The sequence below is a fragment of the Acomys russatus genome, chromosome 14, assembly GCF_903995435.1.
Source record: "Acomys russatus chromosome 14, mAcoRus1.1, whole genome shotgun sequence".
Lineage (NCBI taxonomy): Eukaryota > Metazoa > Chordata > Mammalia > Rodentia > Muridae > Acomys > Acomys russatus.
This window is the reverse complement of record NC_067150.1, coordinates 56,744,023-56,770,162: the sequence shown is the minus strand read 5'-3', so window position 1 is coordinate 56,770,162 and position 26,140 is coordinate 56,744,023. Positions and strand designations below refer to the sequence as shown.

At 49.3% G+C, this 26,140-nt stretch overlaps 1 protein-coding gene across 1 annotated transcript; it reads left to right on the top strand.

The window, feature by feature from the left end:
* Window positions 1-1,011: 1,011 nt before the first annotated feature.
* Ankdd1a (ankyrin repeat and death domain containing 1A) lies at window positions 1,012-24,175 on the top strand. Its single transcript, XM_051155746.1, has 15 exons — window positions 1,012-1,093; window positions 5,276-5,379; window positions 7,343-7,441; window positions 9,552-9,650; window positions 14,940-15,044; window positions 15,351-15,449; window positions 16,989-17,087; window positions 17,602-17,700; window positions 18,012-18,110; window positions 20,163-20,261; window positions 20,819-20,917; window positions 21,269-21,364; window positions 22,105-22,309; window positions 23,836-23,967; window positions 24,117-24,175. The coding sequence occupies exons 1-15, from the start codon at window positions 1,057-1,059 to the stop codon at window positions 24,173-24,175; spliced, it is 1,530 nt and encodes a 509-aa protein (XP_051011703.1). The 5' UTR covers window positions 1,012-1,056.
* Window positions 24,176-26,140: the final 1,965 nt, after the last annotated feature.

The window sequence follows — 26,140 nt, the reverse complement described above, 5'->3', positions numbered from 1 at the left end:
TTCCTGAAGAGGACTTGAGTCCAATTCCAGGGCATGCCAGCATCCTGCAGTGTGGTTAGAGCAACTACACACGCTTGACTCTGGAGGGGAGCTGAGTCAACCTGAACAACATAGTTAGATTTTATCTCAGAAGAAGACAAACCACACAAACCAAACAACAACAACCATAAACAAAGGAGGGAAAAAAACCCCACACATGTTTGTTTCTTTTGAGTATCAAATTACAGGGGAAAATTGGGCTCAAAGTGGGGATCAGTGAGCCTAGTGTGAATGAGTGTCACAGAATTATAAAATAATTAAAGGCTGCTGTGAGGCAGAGACTGTAGGTGACACAATTAAAAATGGGAATTCGACACTTCAGCTAGTCTCCAAAAAGAATGACCAGGAGCTAGCCTGCTGAGGGGGAAAGGAACAGCGGTTTGTTTCTTAGACCATTAGGGAGCACAGAGGATCGTTGGTTTTGCTGGAGGAATTTTTACGTTAATTTTGTTGAGTTTGTTTAGTTTTGATTTATGTTTCTTCCTTCGGGTTAAAAAGTCTTTCCCTCTCTTCTGCCAGACTGGATTCCAGAATGATGCCAGCTTCAGGCTCACTGGCTGGGACAGCTGCACCTTCTGCGCTGACATCTGGCATCATCTGGCTTTCTCGGTGTCGTTGTCCTTTTTGCTTGCTTGTTTGCCTTTGGGTTTGGCCAATCTAAGTGGTGTAATTGATATCTCATTGTCGTTGTAACCTGATTTTTTCTGACGGTGAATACATCTGACTGCTCTTGCCCTATGTCTGTAGGCTTGGTGGTGGTGTGGGATCTACAGGCCAGAGCGGGAGGGTCTGTGAGGCAAAGTTGGGAAGGTCTCAGGGGAGGTGCACGCTGGAGACCTGGGGCAGCTTGAAGGCAGAATAAATGGGAGCTGCAGGTGGGATCTAGGATCACACTCTTAGCTGAGCTAACAGCGGGCAAGGGCAGAAAGATGAGCAGCAGAGAGCCTCTGCCGCCCACTTCTCCGCTCTGCGCGCTCCCGGCTCCGCGCTCCCCTCCGGTGAGCACGGAGCAGCGGGATGGAGGAGGAGGAGCTGGCTTGGGAGACCCACGGCTGTGAGTCCCCTGTGCGGAGGGTGGACGCAGGCGGCAGGGGTTGGGGAGGGACCGAGGCCGGGGGAGGGGGGACCCTGCCTTCACAGAGAGTCGCCCAGGGAAAGGCTGGCCCATTTCCCTGGCCACATCGGTTTCCGGCTTCTCTGTGGCTCCCGGAGGAGCTTCGCACAGGTGTAGGGCGCATTGGCTGCATGTCTGGGACTCAGGGTGTCCCAAACAGGGCAAATCGGGAGTGGTAGTGATATTGATAATAGCTTGCTTTGTGTGCCAGGCGTTGGAGCAAGGCAGGCCAGTCTTCTACCCTCGCGACCATGTGGGTAGGGCCTACTGTCAATTCCATTTTTCAGATAAGAAACCTGAGGAATAGGATGAGATCACGTGGCTATATAGTGGTAGAAATGGGGAAACCAGGAATAGAGGTGCACGCAGTTCAGCTGGTAGATTGTTTTTGTTGTTGTTTGTTTGCTTGTTTGTTTTCTGAGACAGGGTTTCTCTGTGTAGCCTTGGCTGTCCTGAACTCGCCGCTATGTAGACCAGGCTGGCCTCAAACTCACAGCGATCCACCTGCCTCTGCCCCCCAGGTGCTGGGATTAAAGGAGTGCGCCACCACGCCCGGCTGATTGTTTAATATGCACAAGGCCTTGGATTCTATCCCAAGCACCATGTAAAACCAGCCATGGTGGCATACTCTGTAATCCCAGCACCGGGGAGATGAAGGAAGAAGGAGCAGGAATTCAACGCCATCTTCCATCCTTGGCTGTACAGGGAGTCCAAGGCTGCCTGGCCTGCCTGGCCTATTTGCAACTCTATCAGCTGCTGCCGCTGCCACCCCCGCCCCACCCCCACCCCCCACCCCCACCACACCCCCACCCCTACCCTACCCACCACCACCACCACCATCACCTCCAACACCAAAAACCTGAAGACCCCAGTTCTCCCAGAATAAATCGGAGTCTTAGATACTATATCAAAAAAGGAACCAAGATCTAGAAAAGGGGTGCTGTGGTCAACCCCAGCCCTGGATGAGATAAGGAACTTCAGAGCCTCTTTCGGAATGTACCCAGAGCCAGGACCCCTAGAAATGTGGCAAGCATGCATGTGGCCGTCAGCACTCCTGGGAGACCTTCCATACCCTCCCTGGGAGAGGAAGGAGGATGGAGCCATCACCTTCTTCAAGAATTCTTAGTCCTGCTGCCTAGGCTGAGCCTTCACCACTGAATCCAGAAGTGCATTTCAAATACCTATTGTCCTGCACCCTGAATTTGAAAATACTGAAACCAGCTGTTACCATCTGCCTGGATGAATGAGAAGTCTGCACTGGGCTCCATTAAAGCTTAAGTATTACCTTTAAAATTTTTATTTTATTTAAAAAAATTTTTTTGAACTTACTATTTAGACGAAGATGTAGATTTGCCTACCTCTGCCTCTGAGTGCTGGGATTAAAGGCATGTACCTTGCTTTGTTATTTGTGTGTGTGTGTGTGTGTGTGTGTGTTGTGTGTGTGTGGTGTCTGCATGTATGTGGTATGTGGTGTGTGTGTGTGTGGTGTGTGTGTGTGTGTGTGGTGTGTGTGTGTGTGGTGTGTGTGTGTGTGTGTGGTGTGTGTGTGTGTGTATGGTGTGTGTGGTGTGTGTGTGTGGTGTGTGTTGTGGGTGTGTGTGGTATCTGTGTGTATGTGTTGTGTGTGTGTTGTGGGTGTTTGTGGTGTCTGTATGTATGTGGTATGTGGTGTGTGTGTGTGGTGTGGTGTGGTGTGTGTGTGTGTGTGGTGTGTGTGTGTGTGGTGTGTGTGTGTGTGGTGTGTGTGGTGTGTGTGTGTGTGTGTGTGTGGTGTGTGGTGTGTGTGGTGTGTGTGTGTGGTGTGTGTGGTGTGTGTGTGTGTTGTGGGTGTGTGTGGTATCTGTGTGTATGTGTTGTGTGTGTGTTGTGGGTGTTTGTGGTGTCTGTATGTATGTGGTATGTGGTGTGTGTGTGTGTGGTGTGTGTGTAGTGTGTGTGTGTGTGGTGTGTGTGTGTGTGTGGTGTGTGTGTGTGTGGTGTGTGTGGTGTGTGTGGTGTGTGTGGTGTGTGTGTGTGTGTGTGGTGTGTGTGGTGTGTGTGGTGTGTGTGTGTGTGTGTGGTGTGTGTGGTGTGTGTGGTGTGTGTGGTGTGTGTGGTGTGTGTGGTGTGTGTGTGTGTTGTGGGTGTGTGTGGTATCTGTGTGTGTGTTGTGTGTGTGTTGTGGGTGTTCGTGGTGTCTGTATGTATGTGGTATGTGTGGTGTGTGTGTGTGTGTGTGTGGTGTGTGTGTGTGTGTGTGTGTGAAGAAGCCAGAAGAGGGCATCGGATCACCTAGACCTACAGTTATAGGCAGTTACCAGCCACCAGATGTGGGTGCTGGGAACCAAACTCAGTCCCTCTGTAAGAACAGCAACTACAGTTAAGCACTGAGCCATCGCTCCAGGTCATCCCCCACCCCCACCTCTTTACAAGACAGAGTCTCATGTAGCCCACACTGGAGTTCAGCTTGCTAAGTAGTTGATGCTGTCCTTGAACTCCGAATCCTCCTTCATCTAAGTGCTGGAATTATCGGTGTGTGCCACTACACCCAGCAAGGTGATCATTATTTCAGAGGGATCACAGGGTTCTGCTAGGGCCAAAGGATCGTTAAGGATTCTCCCAGCCAAAGGAGAACAGTAAAACGCTGAGGGTATGAGATTCTGGAGAGAGAAACCAACACTGATAAAGCTCAGATACCAGAGAGCCTGGTGTGCATCTGCAGAGGCTGAAAATGTGTGGGCGAAGAGCACGGACCAGATAAGGTTCTCATTGTAACTTTGTCACTCTGGCACATGCTTTCCCTGCCAAGATGCTGGTCCCTGGATGCTCATGTGCAGAGGTCAGAGGTCAGCTTTCAGGAGTTGATTCTCTCCTTCCACCTCATCTTAGAGGCAGCGTTTCTCTTGCTGTTTCTGGCAAGCTGCGGTGCATACTCCAAACGAGCTGACTGGCAAGGTCCTGGGCAAATCTCCTGCTTCTATCTCCTATCTACTGCCAGAGTTACCGGATGCACTCGGCCGCATCTGGCTCTTCACGTGGGCTCTGGGAATCAAACTCACATCGTCAGGCTTGCATGGCAAGCACCTTCACTTATTTAGTGTGTGTGTGCGCGCGCGCACGCGCGCGGACAGGCACTCACAGTATGCCTGTGGTAGTCAGAGAACAGCTTTCCTCCCATTATGTGGGTCTTGGGGCTGGAGTTCAGGCTGTGAGCTTTGGTGGCAAATGTCCTTACCAACGGAGCCATCTCCCTACCCCCTCCCTCCCTGCCTCTTCAGATTTTATTTGCTTTTTATTTGTAGGTGTGTGTGTGTGTGTGTGTGTGTGTGTGTGTGTGTGTATGTGTGTGTGTGTGTGTGTCTATGTGAGAATATGTTCATGGGTAGGTCCCTGCAGAGGCCAGAAGGGAGTGTGGATCCTCTGAAGCTGGAGTGACGGGCAGATGTGAGCCGTCTGCTATGGGTGCTGGGAACTGAGCTCAGATCCTCAGAAGGAGCTGTAGGTACTCTTAACTGTTGGCCCATCTTTCAGAGTACATTTCTACTTATTTATTTTGTGTCTGTGTAGTATGCTTGTACCAGGGTGCCCACGTGGATATCAGAGGGCAACTTGCAGAAGAAAATTTCCTCCTTCTACCATGTAGGCCAAGTTGTCAGGCTTGGCAGCAAGTTTCTTACCCTCTGACCCATCTTGCCAATCCTTTTTTTTTTTTTTTTTTTTTTAATTGGGTTCTAGGGATCTGAACCCAATTGCTCAGGTGCTCACACTTGCAATGCAAGCACTTAACCTAAGCCATCTTCCTGCGCCCTGAAGGTGCCCTGAGGAGCAAGAAAAATTACAGAGAAGGGAGCTTTCCAGCTGGGCAATGCACAATGGGCTGCAGATGTGGGGGCGAAAGGGTTAGAATTAAGGGGCAAGGAGAGAAGAGGTGGAAAAAGAAGGAATAGAAAGCTCTAAAAAAAAAAAAGGGAGAGCCTATCTCTGGCCCTCCTCGGGGTAGCACACTAAATCTTTTCTGCCGTCTACACTGGGTTGAGACTTAGCAAGGATGGTCACCAGTGGGAATGAATTCCAACAATCGCCAAGTGCATCCCGAAGAGTGTGGGGTCCCTTCATCTCACCCCAAATCCCCTTTCTCCCCAGTGCTTCCCCTGGAGAGACAGCTCCATGAGGCCTCTCGCACGAATCAAGTGGGAAGGATGAAGGAACTGTTTGAGAAGAGGGTTGACATCAGGGCTCGAAACCACGTGAGTACTGCACGGTGCTGCCACCCTGTGGGATGAGTCACTCTGCCAGAGTGTGCACTGTGCACTGACTTAGTGGGGGTGGGGGTTGGGAGGGGGTGGGGGTTGGGAGGGGTTGGAGGTAGGGAGGGGGTGGGGGGGGGGGTGTGGGGATGGGGGACGCAGTCTCTGTTACCTGAACTAGCCTAAGGGTCAGGATTCCAAGCCAGGCTTTGGCAATTCCAGGGCTCAGACTTTGAATCCATGTGGCTGATCTGGAAGACACACCTATGAGACAAAGGTGGGGTGTTGCAGTGGGCAGGATTCTGGGAACCACAAGGCACCAGACTCCGGACTCTGGGGAATGTGTGTGAGGCAGCAGTGGAGGTCAGCTCTCTTAACACTCGCTGTCCCCACTGTGTGTGAAAAGAAGGGCAGGCCAATTCTGGTAGACTAACAGTCAGGTGGGGACACATTAGGGTCTGTGGCTTTGCTGGGGAAGAGGACAGAGGAAGAAACATGACTTCTAAGTGTACACTGAAGATGGGCCCAGATCCATGCAGGGTAGCCCCTCTCTGACAGAGAACTTCTGGATGATAAATTAGGGCTTGATTAGCAGGCATTGGATGCAAGATCGTTGATGGCACTGGAGGACGCTGTCTGGGGTCACACAACGAGGGTGCATATGACTTCAGTCTTCATGGCTGGCTTGGGAGGTGCAGGGATAGTAACAAGAATTATGAGTGTGTCTGCTACGTTCTGGCTTTCAGAGCGTTTGTCCACCAGCTTCTTGGTGGCTGTCATTCAGCCCTGGAGAGATGTGGGAGTAGGAAGTCCTGGCCCTGTGTGTAGTCAAGGCAGGCACAGTGAGGCAGAGCCAGGCCACTTAGGTCAGGCAGCACGTGGCTGGTGACTGAAGCTTTAGTCTCAGCTCCTGGGCAAGTAAGTACCTCAGGAAAGCATGGCCTTGTAGGATGACAGTGCTTTGTCTGTTTGCCCATCCATCATCCATCCATCCATCCATCCATCCAGTTACCCATCTATTCACTAATTAGATATACTTACACATTCATTGTGTCTTCATTCATTCATTATTAAGTGTATTCACTCCTCCACATTGGCTTATTCATTTCCTCACTAAGAATTTATTAAGGGCATACCTTATGCTAGGTGCTGGGAACGGAGCAGAACCCATGACAGCTATGGTTTCTGCATGTATGGAGTCTGGTGGGGTAGCAAAGACAGCAAGCCAACCATCTCGCTCCGACTGTGATAAACTGTTCTATAAACACAGAGAAGAGTCCAAGGGCTTTGTCTGACCTGGAGCTATCCCAGAAAACTTCCATGGAGTGAAGTGAAGGGCAGTGGTTCAGGTAGCGGGAACAGTGTACCAGAAGCCCTGAGGAAGGAAGAGCTGGTCTCCAGAGGTTACACAGAAAAGCAGTGTTTCCACTTGCTGCCTCTTGTAAGCTGAGGTGGTAGAGAAGCAGACTCTCCACAGAGTGAGGCTGGCGGCCCAGCCTGCTCAGATGCACTGAGGGCCAGAAGCCAGGATGACCCTCCAGGATGGTGGAGAGTGAGCCAGACAGCCAGGCCCTTTCAGCTCATTGCGAGGGAAGAACCAGACACTTTTTCCCTTGGGGACTTTGAGAGCAGTCTTAGGTCACATGTGGCTTCCCAGTAGGAAGAAAGGTTTGGAGCTGGGAACCATCTGGCCCTTCTGAGAAGCAGGGCTGAGCTGGGCAGTGCCAGGCCACACAGGCTCTTGTAGGCCTGAGCCCAGGCCCTGGCTCAGGTTTTTGCCCCAAGAGCAGTGGGAAGCTGTGAAGAATCTCAGGCAGGGACAGAAGGGCTGGGTCTCCACCCAGCTGGTCACCAGAGCCACCAACAGCCCTTCCTCCCTGCAGGCCAGCTGTCTTGGTAGGGAGGGTGCTGGGGGCAGGCCAGACATCTGGGCGTAGTGACAAGTTCCCTCTCCTCTTGGCAGGTGGGCAGAGTGGCCCTGCACTGGGCTGCAGGTGCTGGGCACGATCAGGCTGTGCGGCTGCTCCTGGAACACGGGGCTGCTGTGGACGACGTGGACTCGGTAGGGAAGGTGTGTGTGTGTGTGTGTGTGTGTGTGTGTGTGTGTGTGTGTCTGTCTGTCTGTCTGTCTGTCTGTCTGTCTACCTTCCTGTCTCAGGCAAGGACACCCTAGATTGTCTGACCTGTCTGTGAGCAGTTGTCCTTGGTGAGATTGCCAGTGCAGATACTTAGGTACAGGCTGGGCCCAAGTGTCACTGCTCTTTACTGTCAATGGCCTTTTAGCTCTGGGAACCTTTTCAGTCCTTCACAATACCATGTGACGAAGGGGATTAGTAAAGCCATAGAACAAATAAATACTCATGTGGATCAATAGTGACCTGCTTAGTAAAGCGCCCGAGCAGAGGGTCTCCTGTGAGAGGCCATAGGGCTCTGCCCTGGTTGGCACCCGAATAGGCAGCTTGCTAAGAAACTGTGTCTTGGAGCAGATGGTGCAGATGGGTAGATGAAGACAGGATCTGCAGGATTGCCTCTGCGGGTTTAGAAGGGCTGAATCTGTCAGTGACATTTCTTTTTTCTTTTCTTTTTTTTTTTGTTTTTTTGATACAGGGTTTCTCTGTGTAGCCTTGGCTGTCCTGGACTCACTCTGCAGACCAAGCTGGCCTCGAACTCACAGCGATCCGCCTGCCTCTACCTCCCGAGTGCTGGGATTAAAGGCGTGCGCCACCAAGCTTGGTTTTGGTAGTGACATTTCATAGACATACTGAAGAATGGAAACTCGGGTCCAGACAAGGGGCTCAGCTGTGGAGAGACTGTCTAGCATGCATGAGCTCCTGGGTTTCATACCCAGCCCTGGGGGGAGGGGAGAAAGAGAGAAAAAGGAAAAAATAGAGAGAATGTTTCAGAGGGCCTGAGTTGGCCTGAAACTCATGGATGACCTTGAACTTCTGTTCCTTCTGCCCCTCCCCCCTCCGGCCGAATGATCTAGAGTTCGGGGAAGACAGGTGTGCAGCACCATGCCCAGTTTATGAGGTGCTAGGGATTGCAACCACGACCTCATGCACATTAGGTAAACACTTTACCAACTGAACTACACCTAGGCCCCCAAACTCAATGTAAACCAAGTAACTGATAAAAAATAAAACCACCACTGGGCATCGTGGCATGCATGCCTTTAACCCCAACATTTAGGAGACAGAGGCAGACAATCTCTGCTGAGTTTGAAGCTAGCCTGGTCTACATAGTGAGCTCCAGACCATCCAGGGCTGTATAATGGGGCCCAGTCTGAAAATAAGCAAACAAACAGAAGGCAGGTGAGATGACTTAGTGGGTAAAGGTTCATGTAATGCAAGCCTGGTAACCTCAGTGCAACCATGTGATCCTTGGGAGGGAAGAGCACAGTGCGGAGCTCTCGGTCCCTTGCACACTTGTGCTCCGCTGCCTGCGTGTACAGTAAGTATAAGCTGGGCGTGGTCTCACACACCTTTGATTCCAGCATTTAAGAGGTACAGACAGGAGGGTCAGGAGCTCAAAGTCATCCTTAGCCTTGTAGCTTGAGGCTAACCTGAACTACAAAGTGAACCTACCTCAAAACCAAAACAAACAAAACAAAAAATTCCAAACATACCTGAGAATGTTCCCTCCAAACATCTTATTTTAAATGGCCCTTCTATTGAAGTGGCAATGAGGGCAGATGGCACCTGTTTTATTTTTAGGTTTTATCTAGCAAAAGTGAGTTTCCAATACTGTATCAGCCTCTATTTTAATGACAGCAAAACCAGGGCTGCAGAAATGGCCCAGTGGTTTAGAGCACTTTTTGGTTTCACAGAGGACCCAGGTCTGATTCCTAGAACCCACAAGGTGGTCAGAATCATCCATAACTTCAGTTCCAGGGGACCTGATGCCTTCGTTTGGCCTCCCAGAGCAAGAGGCACACATGCAGTGTGCTTACACATATACAGGCAAACCTTCATACATATAAAACAAAAGAAATACATCTTCAAAAAAAAAAAAAAAAAAAAAAAAAAAAAAGCAAAGCTTTCTGGTTTTTAAGTGCCAAAAGCTTGGGGCTCTCTGAACTGACCTGCACTGAGATGGACAGTCTGGCCACGTGACCGCAGCCAAGCCTGTGCCTCCTCCCTTTCTCCTCCCTTCCCCTGTGTCCTCTCCCCCAGTTTGGGATGAACGCACTTCTCCTGTCTGCCTGGTTTGGCCACTTGCAGATTGTGCAGATCCTGGTCAATGCTGGGGCCAAGGTCCAGTGTGAGAGCAAGGTAAGGCCTCAAATGGCAGCCACAGTCGCAGCCCCTCTGTTTTCCCACTTTTCCCCTCCCTTTCCCACCTGCTTCTGCCTGTGGCAGCTTGCCTAGCCCTCTGGAACCTTGCAGACACCCTCCCCCCACCCCCCCAGCTTCCTAGGCTGGAGAAAGGACAGGAGTTGTGTCCTTTCTCATCTGGCTGTTCTACCCCTCCCTGCTCTGGGCTAGAAATTCTCCAGCTGTCTGGCCTGCTAGTTTCCATACTTACAGATGGGGATCTGCCCAACACCCTGCGGTGCAGTTAGGAAGATGAGCAAAGGCCACCTGCCAGCCTCTGCCCTCCTCATCCTCAGGGTGGCCGGATGGCAGGACCTTAGGTGGATTACTTTATCACCAAAGCCCATCTCCTATTTGGAAATGGAGATGTAATTACCCACATCAAAGTGATGGGAGAAGCAAGAGCAGTAATGGTTGTAATGTTCGAGGCGGCGTGGGTGCTGGAGCCTTAGGAACCTGGTCTCACTCAGTACTTGGTGTGTGGATGACTTAAGGGAGCAGGGTCCCACAAAGATGTCTGCATCTCAGACCTGTGAACTCCCAGAATCTAATGGGACAAAAGGGATTTTGCAGATGAGGTTGCAGATCTTCAAGTTGGAAGCGCTTTTTGTTTTGTTCGTTGAGTTTTTTTGTTCATTTTTTGTTTTGTTTTGTTTTGTTTTTTTTTGTTTGTTTTTTTTTTTTTTTTTCCTTTTTTTTTTTTTTTTTTTTTTAATTGTTAGAACAACTTTATTCAGAGACTTGGGGGGAACGGTTGGATGAGCCCACGTCGTCTGCTCTCCTTCGCTGGGCAGATCTTAGAGATCTCCCCATCGGCAAGAGTGTTTTGTTTTTTTGAGACAGGGCTTCTCCGTGTAGCCTTGGCTGTCCTGGACTCCTTTTGTAGACCAGGCCGGTCTCAAACTCACAGCAATCCTCCTGCCTCTGCCTCCCGAGTGCTGGGATTAAAGGTGTGCGCCACCATCCCTCGGCTTTGTTTATTTGTTGGTTTTTAAGTTATTCACATGGGAGCCAGGCGTGGGTGGGTGAGAGGAGCTGAGAGGAGGCAGGATGCCAGGATGGACTCTGTAGCAGCTCCTTGGCGGCGTTGAGGGAACCTGGAGGCCGGCATGTGCTTTGGTATGCTAATAAGCAGCACACTTTTGTTTCAAGTGTCTTTTGAACCTGACAAGTAGATGTTGTTTGTACAGTCATAAACCCGCATATTTGATTTAAACATTTCCCATGTAGTTTATTGTATTATCTTTAAGTAAATGTTATTCTGGGATGGGGTCATAGGCTTTACCAAATGCTAGAAAGAGACTAAAGAGGCTGGGAACGTGGCTCAGTGGTAGAGCACGTGCCTAGTACACTTGAGACCCTAGGTTCAGTACCCTCTCCACAAGGGGGCTGCTATGGCAGACACGTTAGGGGGCTCGGGGCATTGAGGACACAGCTCAGTGGTACAGACCTTACCTAAGAGGGCTCGCTTATGTCACCGTTAGGAGCTGTCTTAGTCACAGTTCCCATTGCTGTGCTAAAGCCTGTGACCAAGAGCAACTTGGGAAGGGAAAGGGTTTGTTTCAGCTTACAACTTTCAGGTCACACTCCATCACAGAGAGAAGTCAGGGTGGGAACTCACACAGGTCAGAGGAGGAGCTGATGCAGAGGCCATGGAGGGGTGCTGCTTACTGCCTTGCTCCCAATGGCTTGCTCAGCCTGCTTTCTTACAGAACCCAGCACCGCCAGCCCAGGGATGGCACTGCTCCCAAGGGCTGGAAACACCTCCCTCCCCTACACACACACATATTAGTCAAGAAAATTCCCGACAGATTTACTTACAGGCAATTTGGATGGAGGCATTATCCCAACAGAGGCTCCTTCTTCCCAGATAAGGTTTGTGTCAACTTGGCCAAGAACAAAACAACCCAGCTAGGACAGGAATTTAGCAATGGCAGGAGTGTGACAGCTCTCGGCAGAGATGCTGCTGTGCTAAGGGCGGAGGGCGCACAGGGTCTGAGCCTGAGTGCAGGGCCTTTGGAGGGCACCTGGAAAAGACATCCAGATGCAAACTTGGGGTCTTCCTGCCTAGAGCTCAATAGCCCTGGGGAATTTGGTAGCTGTCTTGATAGATTTGCCATAAAGAGACTGCTGTGAATGGACCTCAATGGTGTGTGTGTGTGTGTGTGTGTGTGTGTGTGTGTGTGTGTGTGTGTGTTTGTGTGGTCATATGGAGAGTACTGAATAATAGACCTCATTTTAGATCATCTTGCTTTACTACCCTGATCTGGCAACACAACAGTATAAACTTTAATGGCTAGTTTAATTGAACTTTAGTTAAAATAAATAGGACTTATTCTTTTTCTCTTTTTCCTCCCTTCACCCTTCTGCCCTCCCCTGATGTCTTTTGGTTGTTTAGATAGGGACTTACTCTGCTCTGTAGCCCAGGCTCACCTGTACCTGGCTCACTACCCAGTGTGGCATCAAGGCAATCCCCCTGCTTCAGCCTCTTAAGTGGATTATTGGTGTCAGTCACTGTTCCTGGGGCTCTTTACTTCCTTCAGTGTGAGGCAGGGTCTCACTGCACATTCTTGAACTTGATATCCGCCCGTCTTGGCCTCCTCAGTGCTTTGCTGCTGTTGTTCACAGCTCCATGGCTGATTGGACCATCCCTCCCTCTGGTTTTGCCCAGGCTAACCCATGAGGTGGGCTTGGGCTGGCTGGACTATAAGGTGTCTGGAGCCTCTGTAGGGAGGGTTGGGTGTCAGGGATAATGCCCCCAGTTTCTCCAGTGGCTCTTACAAGCCAGCCTGGACTTCCTATGTGGCTTCCTTGGACAACAAAATAGTAAGAAAGGGTCGGGGTTGTAGCGAAGTTGGCAAAGCACTTTTCTAGTGTACACAAGACCCTGGGCTTGATCCCCAGAACTACGTAAGTTGAGCACAGTGGTCACTTTGGAGTTCAAGGTCATTTTTGGCTGTGCAGCAAATCCGAGGCTAGCCTAGGCTGTTTATTGCAAGAGATGTCTTGCTGTATTGCCCAGGTTAGCCCTTAGCTCCTGGGCTTTGTGGTCCTCCCTGCTCAGCCTCTTGAGAAGCTAGGAGGACTACAGGCATGTGCCAGACCTGGCTTTTTTTCTAAAGCGTGGGTTAATTTCTCGCTGGTGAGCTTTTTAGAATGTTTTATCTTTTTTATACATTTCTAGCTAAATTTCAAGCAGCCATTTCCCTCCAACCCTTCAGCTCATCATTAACGAGAGCTTACAAACAGTGAAAGCCGCAGACCTAAAATTTAGACTCACTGAGATCTGACAGCTGTGAAGATGTAGACCGGAATTCTGCTGATTCTTGGGGTATGTCAATGGATGGTGAGAACCGAAAAGCAGTGTTCCGAGGGGCTGAAGAGAGGGCTCAGTGGTTAAGAGCACCCCTCTTGCCGAGGACCCAAGGTCAGCATAACTACCTGTAGCTTCAGGTCCTGGAGGAGCTGATGCCTTTTCTGGCCTTTGAGGGAAGGAGGGAGGGAGAAAGGGGGGAAGGGTACACACTCTCACACACATTTAAAAAAATCTTTGTTTTATAGGTATGGATGTTTTGCCTGCATGAACATGTGTGTACCACACGCATCCCCCGGAACTGGGGTCACATGACTGGGAACCACCATGCAGGTGCTGGGAACCTGGGTCCTCTGTAAGAGCAAAGAGTGCTCTTAACTGCTGAGCCATCTCTCCAGCTCTAAAAAAAAAATATTTTTTTAAAGATAAACAGTGCTCCAGGGACTCCAACCTTAGTGCAGGCAGGGTTGGAAGTCCTAGGTCATTAGTCCTCTGCAAGGCTCCCACTCTCCCCTCCCCAACCTGAGACAGGGTTTCTCTGTGTAGTCTTGGCTGTCCTGTATTCACTTTGTAGACCAGGCTGGCCTTGAACTCACAGTGATTTGCCTGCTTCTGCCTCCCGAGTGCTGGGATTAAAGGTGTGCGCCACCAGGCCTGGCTGCAAGCCTCCCTCTTTAGATATCACTCAAGAGGCTTCTCCCTTTCTACCTCCCCCTCCTTCTCAAAGGCCTCTTGCCTCCACATCCTGCATAGCACATCTGGCCTTTGTTATCCCTGGGGGGTTAGGAAGCCAGTCTTAGTGACCTTACACAGAGCACTCAGTCACTGGCTTCATTTTTTTGTTCATTTTTGTGTGTGCATGTGTATGTGCGCACGGGTGTACATGTGCCTGCATGAGCTCATATGCACTACATGTGTTTAGGTACTCTAAAAGGCCAGAGGACATCAGATCCCTTGGAACTGGAGTTACAAGTAGGTACAAGCCATTTGATGTGGGTGCTAGGAATTGAACCCAGGTCCTCAAGAAGAGCAGCCTGCTCTTAACTGCTGAGCCACCTTTATAGCCCTGTTTCAGGTTTCCTCATCTATAGCTGTATGAAGAATAGTCAAGCCGGGTATGATGGCGCACGCCTTTAATCCCAGCACTCGGGAGGCAGAGGCAGACAGATTGCTGTGAGTTTGAGGCCAGCCTGGTCTACAAAGTGAGTCCAGGACAGCCAAGGCTACACAAGGAAACTCTGTCTCCAAAAATAAAACAAAGCAAAACAAGCAAACAAAAATTCTTAAATGGGAGTTGTGGCGCACACCTTTTTTTTTTTTTTTTACAGATTTATTTATTTATTATGTATACAGTGTTCTGCCTGCATGTGTGCCTGCACACCAGAAGAGGGTACCAGATCTCATTATAGATGGTTGTGAGCCACCATGTGGTAGCTGGGAATTGAACTCAGGATCTTTGGAAGAACAGACAGTGCTCTTAACCTCTGATTAGAGGAGAGGTGGCCAGCCTGGTCTACAAAGTGAGTCCAGGACAGTCAAGGCTACACAAGGAAACTGTGTCTCCAAAAACAAAACAAAGCAAAATAAGCAAACAAACAAAAATCAATCCCATAGTCAATAGTCAAGCTGGGCGTGATGGCGCATGCCTTTAATCCCAGCACTAGGGAGGCAGAGGCAAGGGAGTGTCTATGAGTTTGAGGCCAGCTTGGTCTACAGAGCGAATTCCAGGCTAGCTAGAGACACACAAATACTTTCCTTGTGTTCTGACTTACGCTGGCCCAGAACCAGAGTTGATGAGTGTGCACCCAGACTTGTGGCTTCTGGCATCCTGATTGCTGGCTGCCTCACTGGGTCATGCCTGGGCTGTGCTCACCATTGATGGCATTGTTGCCATGACAGACTCCAGGCCTCACCCCCCTTGGGCTTGTTTCCAGGAGGGCCTGACCTTACTGCACTGTGCGGCTCAGAAAGGCCACGTGCCTGTGCTGGCCTTTGTCATGGAAGACCTAGAGGATGTGGCCTTGGACCGCACAGACAAGGTAAGACCCATACAAAGCTATTGGACTCTCCCATTGGCTGGGACTTCGATGGGCGTAGCCTATTAATTGGGGAACTACTGGATGTATCTTATTGGCTCAGCCTCAGCGTGGGGTGCTGCACACCTGGAGCGCATTCTTTGATCAGCTATAAAAACTGCATTCCACCTTGAGTATCACTGGAGGGGACATGAAGGGTGCGTGGAGGAGGCAGTGTGTGTGTGTGTGTGTGTGTGTGTGTGTGTGTGTGTGTGTGTGTGCGCGCACTGGCAGTGTGAGGAGGCTCACTGTCCCTCACCTTCCATGCAGCTGGGAAGAACAGCATTTCACAGAGCAGCTGAGCACGGACAGCTGGATGCTTTGGACTTCCTCGTGGGCTCTGGCTGTGACCACAGTGTCAAAGACAAGGTACTGAGAGGCACTCTAAAACCTCTGCCCAGGCTGCAGCATTCCTGCACCTTCTTGGTCCTGCCACCTACTTATTTTTCTTTTTCAGATTTTTTAAATGTGTATGAATGTTTTTCCTGAATATATGTATGCTGTGTGCATGCCTGGTGTCATCAGAGGTCAGAAGAGAAGAGTGCCAGATGGTTGTGAGGCACCATGGAGATGCTGGGAATTGAACCCAGGTGCTCTGGAAAGCAACAAATACTCTTTTTATTTTTATTTTTTGCTGGGCATAGTGGTGTAGTCCTTTAATCCAAGTACTTGGAAGGCAGAGGCAGGCGGACTGCTGTGAGTTCGAGGCCAGCTTGGTCTACAAAGCAAGTCCAGGACAGCCAAGAATACATAGAGAAACCCTGTCTTGAAAAACAAAACAAAACCCTCTTTTAAAAAATGATTTATTTATCTTTATTTTCTATTTTATGCGCATTGGTGTTTTGCCTGTATGTATGTCTGTGTGAGGGCATCCAATCCCCTGGAACTGGAGTTACAGACAGTTGTGAGCTGCTATGTGGGTGCTGGGAATTGAACCTGGATCCTCTGTAAACACAGCCAATGCTTTTAACCACTATGCTATCTCTCCAGCCTTCTAGAGCCTACTTCTGACTCAAGTTCTGTTAGAGGGAAAGACCCCCAAAGGCCAGCATGTATCATGTGTCTGATTTCTTTCAGTTGGCACTTGAATGCATGTGGGCCAGCTTGTGGGGTATGAGATGCCCAACATGAAATTTCTTTTCTCTTTCTCTCCCCCCTTCTCTTAATTTCTTTGAGACAGTCTAATATAGTCCAGGCTGGCTTCAAGCTCAGTACGTATCTGAAAATGACCTGAAACGCATCCTCCTGTCCCTATCTCCCAAGCACTGGGTTTATAAGTAGCACTGTCATGCCTGGTTTATAAGGTCTTATGATTGAACCAAGAGCTTTGTGCATGCTAGGCAATCATTATACCAACTGAGCTATGTGCCCAGACCTTCTTCTATATTTAAAGTAAAGCACCTACCTTGAATCATAAGAAGCAAGAGAGTGGGCTGGGTAGATGGTTCAGTGGTTAAGAGCACTGTCTGCTCTTCCAGAGGTCCTGAGTTCAATTCCCAACAACCACATGGTGACTCACAGCCATCTATAATGAGATCTGGTGCCCGCTTCTGGCCGGCAGGTGTACATGCAGGCAGAACACTGTATACATGATAATAAATAAATAATAAATCTTTAAAAAAAACTGACATTTGAACTTTGAGTTAAACAAATTATTAAAATTAAAAAAGAAGAAGAAGAAGCAACAGTGCGTGGAGGACATGGGTTGAGAATGACCCTGGTTGTGATTTTCAGCAGTGCACAGATGTGACGATTGTCAGACTTGCTCTGTAACCCTGGACATGTCACTCTGGGCCTTAACTTCTGTGCCTGTAAAATAAGGGGGGCAGCTCTAGTCGGGGTTGTGTGATATACTGAAATGTGGGGACCCTGTGTCTGTGAGCCCTTCAAGCAGTCTTCTTCCTTCAGGAGGGGAACACAGCCCTGCACCTGGCCGCCAGCCAGGGCCATGTGCTAGTGCTACAGAGACTTGTGGACATTGGGCTAGACGTGGAGGAGCAGAACACGGTGAGTCACCAGCTGGGGACACACACACACACACACGCACACACACACACACAGATGAGATGCTTGCTGGCTTTCTGAGGAGCCCCCAGCCTGTGTGTGATGCCGTGCGACGACTTTGCCTTGGTAGAGGCCTGGAGCAGGAAGCTGAGGGCATGTCCTCACACTGACGCCTACCAAGAGGAGGTGAGCAGAAGCTCAGGGACCTGGCTGAGCAGGGAGCCAGCCAGGCTGGATTGTCAAAACATGAGACATGGCTGCCGTTGAGATGGTCAGGGCTGGCTTTCTGACATAGGAGGGTGAGGTGGTGGCTTAAAGAGCAAGAAGAACATGGACAGAGGTGTTGATGAGGGTCGCCATGATGTGCATCCCCCACAGTTCGACCGTCAGTGCAGGCCCGGGAGCTACAGGTATCAGAGATGCTTGTCCTCACTAGTAGGTAGTGGAGAGCTCACGGGGTCAGGGCACAGACTTGGCTTCGCCTTCCAGTCCCTGTTCCTTTCCCCATGTGTTTCAGGAGGGTCTGACTGCTTTGCATGCAGCCGCAGAAGGGTTCCACGCCGACTGTGTGAGGCTTCTCATCAGGGCCGGGAGCTACGTGAACGCCCTCACCCAGGTAGCCAGTGCCCCTAGCCTGATGGCTTCCCTAGGTACGTCAAATCAGGAATAGCTGGTTCCTAAATATTCTGTGACTAGTGGCTTTAAAGCACTGGTCTTGGATTTGTTCTCAGCTTCTCCATGGCTTAGCTATGTGGCCTAGGGCAAGTCATTGTAGGAAAGCGGGCTCTTCGCAAAGTTATGAGGCCTGGACAAGTCACTAATTCCTCCTGCCATGAGACTTGGGTGGAATATGAATCACAAGGTGCCCTGTCACGACCCATCTTGAGCAATCCTTGGAATGTTGCCCCGAGTCCTGTTTCTTTCCAGAAAAAGCTGAGCTGCCTTCACTACGCAGCCCTCAGCGGCTCTGAGGATGTGTCTCGGGCACTTATCAAAGCAGGAGGGTGCACCAATGTAGCTGACAAGGTAAGTGTTGGGCCTGGATTGAAGGGATCCACCATGCAGTCTCCCATAACTGTATTAACTAAGGACAGGAGGAAGAATGAGACATTTCCAGTCCCTTAGGGTTAGGGTGGGCAGGGGCTAGAGGACCGTGGCAACACTTCATGTTCTGATGTTTTGTCAGAAGCAGGGTTGAAATTTTACCGACTCAGCCCCTCCGTGTGTGTGTGTGTGTGTGTGTGTGTGTGTATGTATGTGTGTGCATGTGTGTGCGTGTGTGCATGTGTTCTTGTGTGTGTGAGTGTGCATGTGTGTATGCACACACAAGTATGTATGTGTGTGCATTTGTGTGTGTGAATATGTGTTCTTGTGTGTGTGTGCATGTGTGTGCACACGCAAGTATGTGTGTGTATGTATGTGTGTGTGTGTGTGTGCATCTCATTCTCTACCTTACACTTGAGCCTGCAGGGTCCTTCTGGCTTTGCTTCCCCCTTTGCTGGGATTTATAGGCATGCACTGCCGCACACCAGGGGTGCTCGGGATATGAACTCAGGTCCTCACACTTGCACAGAAAAGACTTTACTAACAGAGCCATCTCCCCATCCCAGTTGTCAACTCTTTTCCTATGAGAATTCATTAGGGACAGTGTAGTCCTGTGTTCAAGACAGATTTTGTTAGCAGAAAATCCAGGTACTCCTACCTTGGGATTCTTCCCAGTTTTGCTTAATAAATCTATGTTTGCTGGGGGGGCAGAGGGGTGGGGACAATCAGAGAGAAATGGGAGAGAGAGTGAGCCTGGTCTTCAGCCCTGATGTTCCCTATAGCAGGAGGTACCACTGTGCCTCCTACTAGAAGATTCTAAGCTAAGGCAGTTTCCTGAGAAAGGGGATACTTGCAGCTTTTGTCCATCAAGACACCAGAATTCCGACTCCAGCCTAGAACCTCTGCCCAGCCCAGGGGTCAGGGGTTGTACACAGCTCATCCTATTACCCTTGATTAGTGACAGCTGTGTCCTGGTAACCAGCTACACTTTTCTTTTAAAAATTCATATATTTATTGTCTGATAGTGGTGGCTCACACCTTTAATTCCAGCACTCGGGAGGCAGAAGCAGGTGGATCTTTGTGAGTTAGAGGCCAGCCTGGTCTACAAAGAGTCCAGGACAGCCAAGACCTACACAGAGAAACCCTGTCTAGGAAAACAGAAAAACAAAAGCAAAACAAAACAAAGACATTTGTGGGTTGTCCTGGATGTTATGTTCTATAGCCTTTATATGTTCAATATATAAGTATATATTTCTATAGTAAGTATAGATCTAAAACCTCCATTTTACTGGCTAGGTACTATTCCATAGACTGTGTCACCTAGAGAGGTGGGGGCTGTGGCATGTGCTCCCTTTGTTATCAGTCAGGAGGCCACAGGTGGCTGTTGGGACCGGTGCTCCCCATCCCTGAACAAAGACTTAAATGAGCGTTAGACTTGGCTAAGTTCTCTTTTATGTGCGTGACAGGCTCTCTTCCTTCCTTCCTTCCTTTCTTCCTTCCTCCCCCCCTCCCTTCTTTCTTCCTTCCTCCCCCCCCCCCTCCCTCCCTTCATCCTTCCTTCCTCCCATACATCATTGCTGTCAGACACCTCCCCAGGTACCCACCAGCTTGTGTTGTGAACACTGTGCTGCCGCTTGTAAGATGCAGACACTCGCAAGGACACAAACCTTCCTGTGAGGTGTTTAGACCTGTGTGGAGTTAGTGAGACAAGAGACTCTGAAGGTGGTGTTTCTAGAAGGGTCCTTAGCAATCATCACTTGTCAGATGAGGAGGAACAAAGGAAGGTGGACCAGAGCAGGGAAAAAAATAAATGGTGTGTCCAAGGTCATACCATATACACATACCCAAGGCTGGCATATCAGGGACCCTCCTTACAACTCAGTTTTTAGCCTCCAGTTCCAGCCATTGTGGCTGAGCCAGACTCAGGTCACCTATATTATTTGAGAGACTACAATGGCCAAATTAACCCATCCCTCCAATCTGCAGTCCGGGGATGGGGACGACAAGTGATTGATCTGTGTGTCTCTCCTGTAGCAGGGTACTACTCCTATACACCTTGCTGTGAAGTACAACTTCCCTGGCCTGGTCCGGCTCCTCATAGATGCCCACAGTGATGTGGATGCCATGGACATTGTAAGTAACTGCAGAAACCATTCAGAGCCAGGGATCTCCCAGTCTGGCCTAAGCTGAGAAATTAATTTTCTTTCTTTCTTTTTTAAAGCTTTCCAGGGTTGTTTTGTGTGTGTGTGTGTGTGTGTGTGTGTGTGTGTGTGTGTGTGTGTGTGTGTGTGCGCACGCACATGTGTGTTGATTGTGAGTGTCTGTGTGAGTATATGCTACCTGTGTGCAGGTGCCTTGGGGAGCCACAAGAGCATCAGATCTCCTGGAGCTGGAGTTACAGGCAGATGTGCACCATCTGATGTGGGTGCTGGAAATTCAACTAGGATTTTCTGCAAGAACAGTGCTTACTCTAAACCACAGAGCCATCTCTTCAGTCCCTATTTTATTTTATTTTTTGAGACAGGGTCTCTGTGTAATCCTGGCTGTCCTGGAACCTACTATGTAGACCAGGCTGGCCTCGAACTCACAGAGATCTGTCTGCCTCTGCCTCCTGAGTGCTGGGGCTGAAGGCGTGCGCCACCACGCCCGGCTTTCTCTGTGCTTTACCTTCCCTCTCATCTTCTCTCCAGAGGCAGCAGACTCCCCTCCATCTTGCTGCTGAGCATGCCTGGCAGGATGTAGCAGAGATGCTTCTTGTTGCTGGAGCTGACTTAAGCCTGAGAGATAAGGTACGTGCCTGCTCTAAGCAGCCTGTTTTTCAAACTTTCATGGCTTCCTCCATGTCATACACTGCTACCAATGCCAATAATAACAATACATTAATATTATACAATATAATATATTTATAGTACATAATAATAAATATAATAATTATTATTATTATATAAGCAAGTATAATAATACAAACCACCACCATCATCATCACCCCACATCTGTACCATGCAGCTCAGAAAACCTTTCTGTTTTCCGGCGTGGACCACTGGAAACACTTCCTTTGGCCAGGGGTTTTGTAGTAAGTCTAGAGGCAGCCCTGCACCGTCCTGTAGAAACTGCAGCTTCCCTCTGCCTCTTCTTTACAGCAAGGAAAAACAGCCCTGGCAGTGGCCGCCCGTAGCAACCACGTCGGCCTGGTGGACATGATCATAAAAGCGGATCGTTTCTATAGATGGGAGAAGGTACCACCTCTGTTGATCTCTCCTGCTAGAAAGCCTTGGCTGTGCTTGGAGCTGGCTTTGAGTCCTAGCTTCAACCAATGCTGGGGCCCCCATCTCTAGGTGGGTAGTCTTCTCTGCCTTGGGTACCACCAAGATTATGAGAACCTGGATGGGCAAGCAAGCACCCAGCCATCCTGAGACGAGGCCGACTCGGGTCTGTGCTGGTGGATCCTGGCCAAGGAATTAATTGGTTTGAATAAATAAACTTCATGGGTGGTTAAGAAATGGTGTGAGAACAGAGAGGTCTCTGGCCAGAGGCTTCCTGGAGGAGGTGGCACAGTAGCACTCTTTGTTTTTTGTTTTTGTTTTTGTTTTTTTAAGGCAAGGTTTCTCTGTGTGTCCTTGCCTGGTCTAGACTCACTTTGTAGACCAGGCTGGCCTCGAACTCACAGCAATCCGCCTGCCTCTGCCTCCCGAGTGCTGGGTGTAAAGGCGTGCGCCACCACACCCGTCTACAGTAGTACTCTTTGACTGTGGCAATGGGTTGAAAATCAGGGCAGGTGAGTTCTAGATGGAGGAATGCTGTGAGTTGGGATCCAGTGGTCAAGGCAAGACACAATCAGACAGGGTGGCGCACAGGAAGCTACAGGCCCACGCTGACTCGGGTTCCCAGGCTCTGCGTCAGCTGTATCTAAGATCATGAAGCAGAGCTTGCAAGGAGGCCCCAGATGGCTCCTGTACTTTTGGGATCTACCCCACAGGACCACCTTTTGTGCAGGAACGCCAGCAACCCGTCTAGGAAGAACTTGGCCTTTAAGCAAGACCATCGGCCGGAAACACAGCAGCTCCGCTCCGTGCTTTGGCGACTGGCCTCCCGGTACCTGAGACCCAATGAGTGGAAGAAACTGGCCTATTCCTGGGAGTTCACGGAGGCTCATGTCTGTGCCATTGAGCAACAGTGGACAGGTGCTGCCTTCCCCTGTCCCACCCCTGGGCAGCCAGTGGGTCTGTGTTCTGTGGGCTGGGGAAAGAAGCCTGTGCAACCCACAGCCCAGCCCCACTCTACTTCCAAGCACTCCTGGCTTCTGGCACAGGCTATGCAACCCTATTCTATTTCCTTGTGACCTTGGATTTTGCAGAATCAACTGGAACCCATTGCAACTGTTCATACACTCGGCTAACACCATTCCCCATGTGGGAAAAAGAGAGGCAACTGCTGCCGCTCTTACTTAACACCAGCTTAGACATGCTGGCCCTGGTACAAAGGCATGAAAAAGAAACAGAAATAAATCACGTTGTGCTGGGGTGATGAGGGTAAGAGCACTCCATGTGCAAATGTTAGGCCCTGGGTTCAGATCAGTAGCACTCGTGTGAAAGCTGGGCCTGGCTCTGTGCACCTGCTACCTCAGTGCTGGGAGTGGGGGATGGTCAGAGAGAGAAGCATCACTAGGGTTTGTCAGGCAGCCAGTCTAGCCCCAAACAGCAAGCTTCAGCTGCGATGAGACCCTGTGTCAAGGGAGGAAAGGTGAAAGTGATAGAGCAGGGCACTCGATGGCTCCCTTTGGACTCACCGTGCAAGGGCACAGACACACACACACACACACACACACACACACACACACATCACACATTCATATACCACAAACAGGGAGAGACAGACAGAGACACAGAGACAGAGAGACAGAGCAAGACACAGAGACAGAGACAGATGGGTGGGGTGGGGCAGAACATAAACATTGGAAGGGGGAAAAAGCAAATCCTTCATTTAAAATACATAAGGAAGTCCAGAAGACTCATGAAAAACACAGAAAATTGATAACTGAATGAAATGGCTAAATACAGGATAAAATATACAAATGCTATGTCTTGTCAATAGATAGGCCAGAAATAGACAGAACTTTTAGAGATTTCTAATGAGTAATTAAGGCTGAGAATTAATGAGAATTAAGGTTAGGGCAAAACCATGGCCAGCTGCCTTTCACTAGGCTGTTTTTCATCTGTATATTAGACCTAACATGTGCCTACAGCCTGGACTGTGACCACTTAGAAATGAAGCATACAACTGGGTATCCTAGTACCTTGAAGACATACGCCATTTTTTTTCCCCCAAAGACAGGGTTTCTCTGTGCAGGCTTGACTGTCCTGGACTCACTTTGTAGACCAGGCTGGCCTCAAACTCACTGATCCACTTGCCTCTGCCTCCTGAGTGCTGGGATTAAAGGCGAGCGCCACCACCGCCCAGCTCATACGCCATTTTTAAAGAGTAACATAGGTAGGTAGATGCCTCAGAGAAAACCCGAAGCTATGGCAGTTCTGCGGCCTGAGACACCAGTCGCCAAGTCACCCTGTCTGAGAAGCTGGTACCCTAACCCTAACCTCCAGTTCAGGCCACCTGCAGCCTAGAGAGGGGCTGGGTGCATTTACAGTGCAGTAGAGGGCAGCATACACGTGATCTGGGAAGACAAGGTGGCCTCTCCTCTCCTCATCTGCAGGAACCAAGAGCTACCAGGAGCACGGTCACCGGATGCTGCTCATCTGGCTGCACGGTGTGGCCACAGCTGGGAAGAACCCCAGCAAAGCTCTGTTCGAGGGTCTTGTTGCCATTGGCAGGAGAGACCTGGCTGGTAAGTGAGGCCTGGACATCAGGCGTGGGCCCTCCAACGGGGAGCTCAGTCAGACCAGAGCCCTGTGTGGCTGGCCCTGGCCAAACTAAGGCCTCTGGCCCATCAGTGTCTTTGAGTAATAGGGCCAGTGAACCCTGTGCCCTTCACAGCCACCAAAGTCACCAGTGGCACTGTAATCCTTACCTTCCCTACTATCTCTGCCTTCTAGTTTGGAGTTAGGCTGAGACAGCCTTGGCATTTCTTTTTCACAAAGGCTTCCACATTGAGTTGAGCTTTCTGAAGTTAATGTGAGGCACTTAAACACAACCTCTCCCAAAAGCCGAATTTGGGGTTCCCATAGTGACTTGGGGCTTTCAGACAAGCAGGATCAAAGGTTGTGGAATTAATCACTCATTAAAGGCAAAGTGGCCGATGAGAAAGCGGTGGAAGTGTCCATCAACATGGGCAGCATGGGACAGCTTCGGGGTGGGCTACCTAAGCTAGGAGGTGACAGGGAAAGTAGTTCTTGCATGGTGGCTGTCCTACAACTAACTCCTCCAGGCCAAATGAGAAAGTGCAGTCATTTCTGGGAAAGGGGATTAGAGACTGGCTCCCTGCATACCTAAGAACTTTTTTTTTTTTTTTTTTTTTTTTTTTTTTTTTTTTTTTTGAGACATGGTCTCATGTAGCCCAAGCTAGCCTCACACTCAATTTGTAGCTCAGGATGACTTTTAACTTGTGAGCCTCCTGCCTCACATGTGCTGGGATTAGAGGTGAAAGACAGACAACATACTCCATTTTATATGTTGATGGAGGGAGATTTCAGGACTTGGCGTATGCTGGGCAAGCACTCTACCAACTGAGCTACATCTTTCTCAAAATGCTATTTAAATAACAACAACAAAACATCCTGGTTTTAACTCTAGCACTCAAGAGGCAGAGGCAGGAGACTCACTACCAATTTGAGACTAGTCTGGTCTAACATACAAGTTTTAGGCCAGCTACGTATAAGTGCTTAGAAAAAAATTAAGTAGGGCTGGGCGTGGTGGTGCACAGCTTTAATCCCAGCCAGCACGTAGGAGGCAGAGGAAGGTGGATCGCTGTGAGTTGGAGACCAGCCTGGTCTACCAATTGAGTCTAGGACAGCCAAGACTACACAGAGAAACCTTGTCTGGAAAAACCAAAAAAAAAAAAAAAAAAAAAAAAAAGAGCACTTGCTGCTGCAGAAGACCTGAGTTCTGTTTTTAGCACTCAGTCATCTGTTCCCTGTGATCTGGCACCTTCTAATACACATACCAACATACAAGCAAGACACTCATATACACATAAAATAAAATAAATATCTAAAAAATTTAAGAATATTTTGGGGAAATTAGTGGGGAAAAAACTAGAAACAGAAATAGAAACAACAAAAATATTTGAGGGGCCCAATGTGGTAACACACCTTTAATCCCAGCACTGAGAGGCAGAGGCAGGTGAATTTCTGTGAGTTTGAGGCCAGGTTGGTCTGCACAACAAGTTCCAATCCAGCCAAGATTACATAATAAGGCCCTGTCTCAAAAAAGCAAAAGGCCCCAAAACAACAATAACAAACAAAACTGTCAACATCTGATTTTATTACTTATGTAAGTACCTGAGGCCAAAATAATGCAAGTAATTTTTACAAACTTAAATTTTTTTCTTTTTGGTTTTTTAAGACAGGGTTTCTTTGTGTGGCCCTGGCTCTCCTGGACTCATTTTTGTTGGCCTCACAGAGATCCACTTGCTTCTGCTTCCCTGAGTGCTGGGTTTACAGGCCTGCACCACCACACCTGGCCAGCAAGTGGTCTTAACCACCAAGCCATCTATCTCTCCAACCCTCTCAAACATTCTGAAGAACAAAAGTCTCTCTCTCTCTCTCTCTCTCTCTCTCTCTCTCTCTCTCTCTCTCTCTCTCTCTCTCACACACACACACACACACACACACACACAGATACACACAGATCTTGCCTCGGGTTTATTTGTAAAAACAGCATAGGACACACTGGTCATTTGGGAATAGTGTGTAGGTAGATGTGTCACAGCAGTCCATCTGTCTTCACATTGGCAGAAGCCTTTTCTTTCTTTCTTTCTTTTTTTTTTTTTTTTTTTTTTTTTTGAGACAGGGTCTCTCTGTGTTAGCCTTGGCTGTCCTGGACTCGCTTTGTAGACCAGG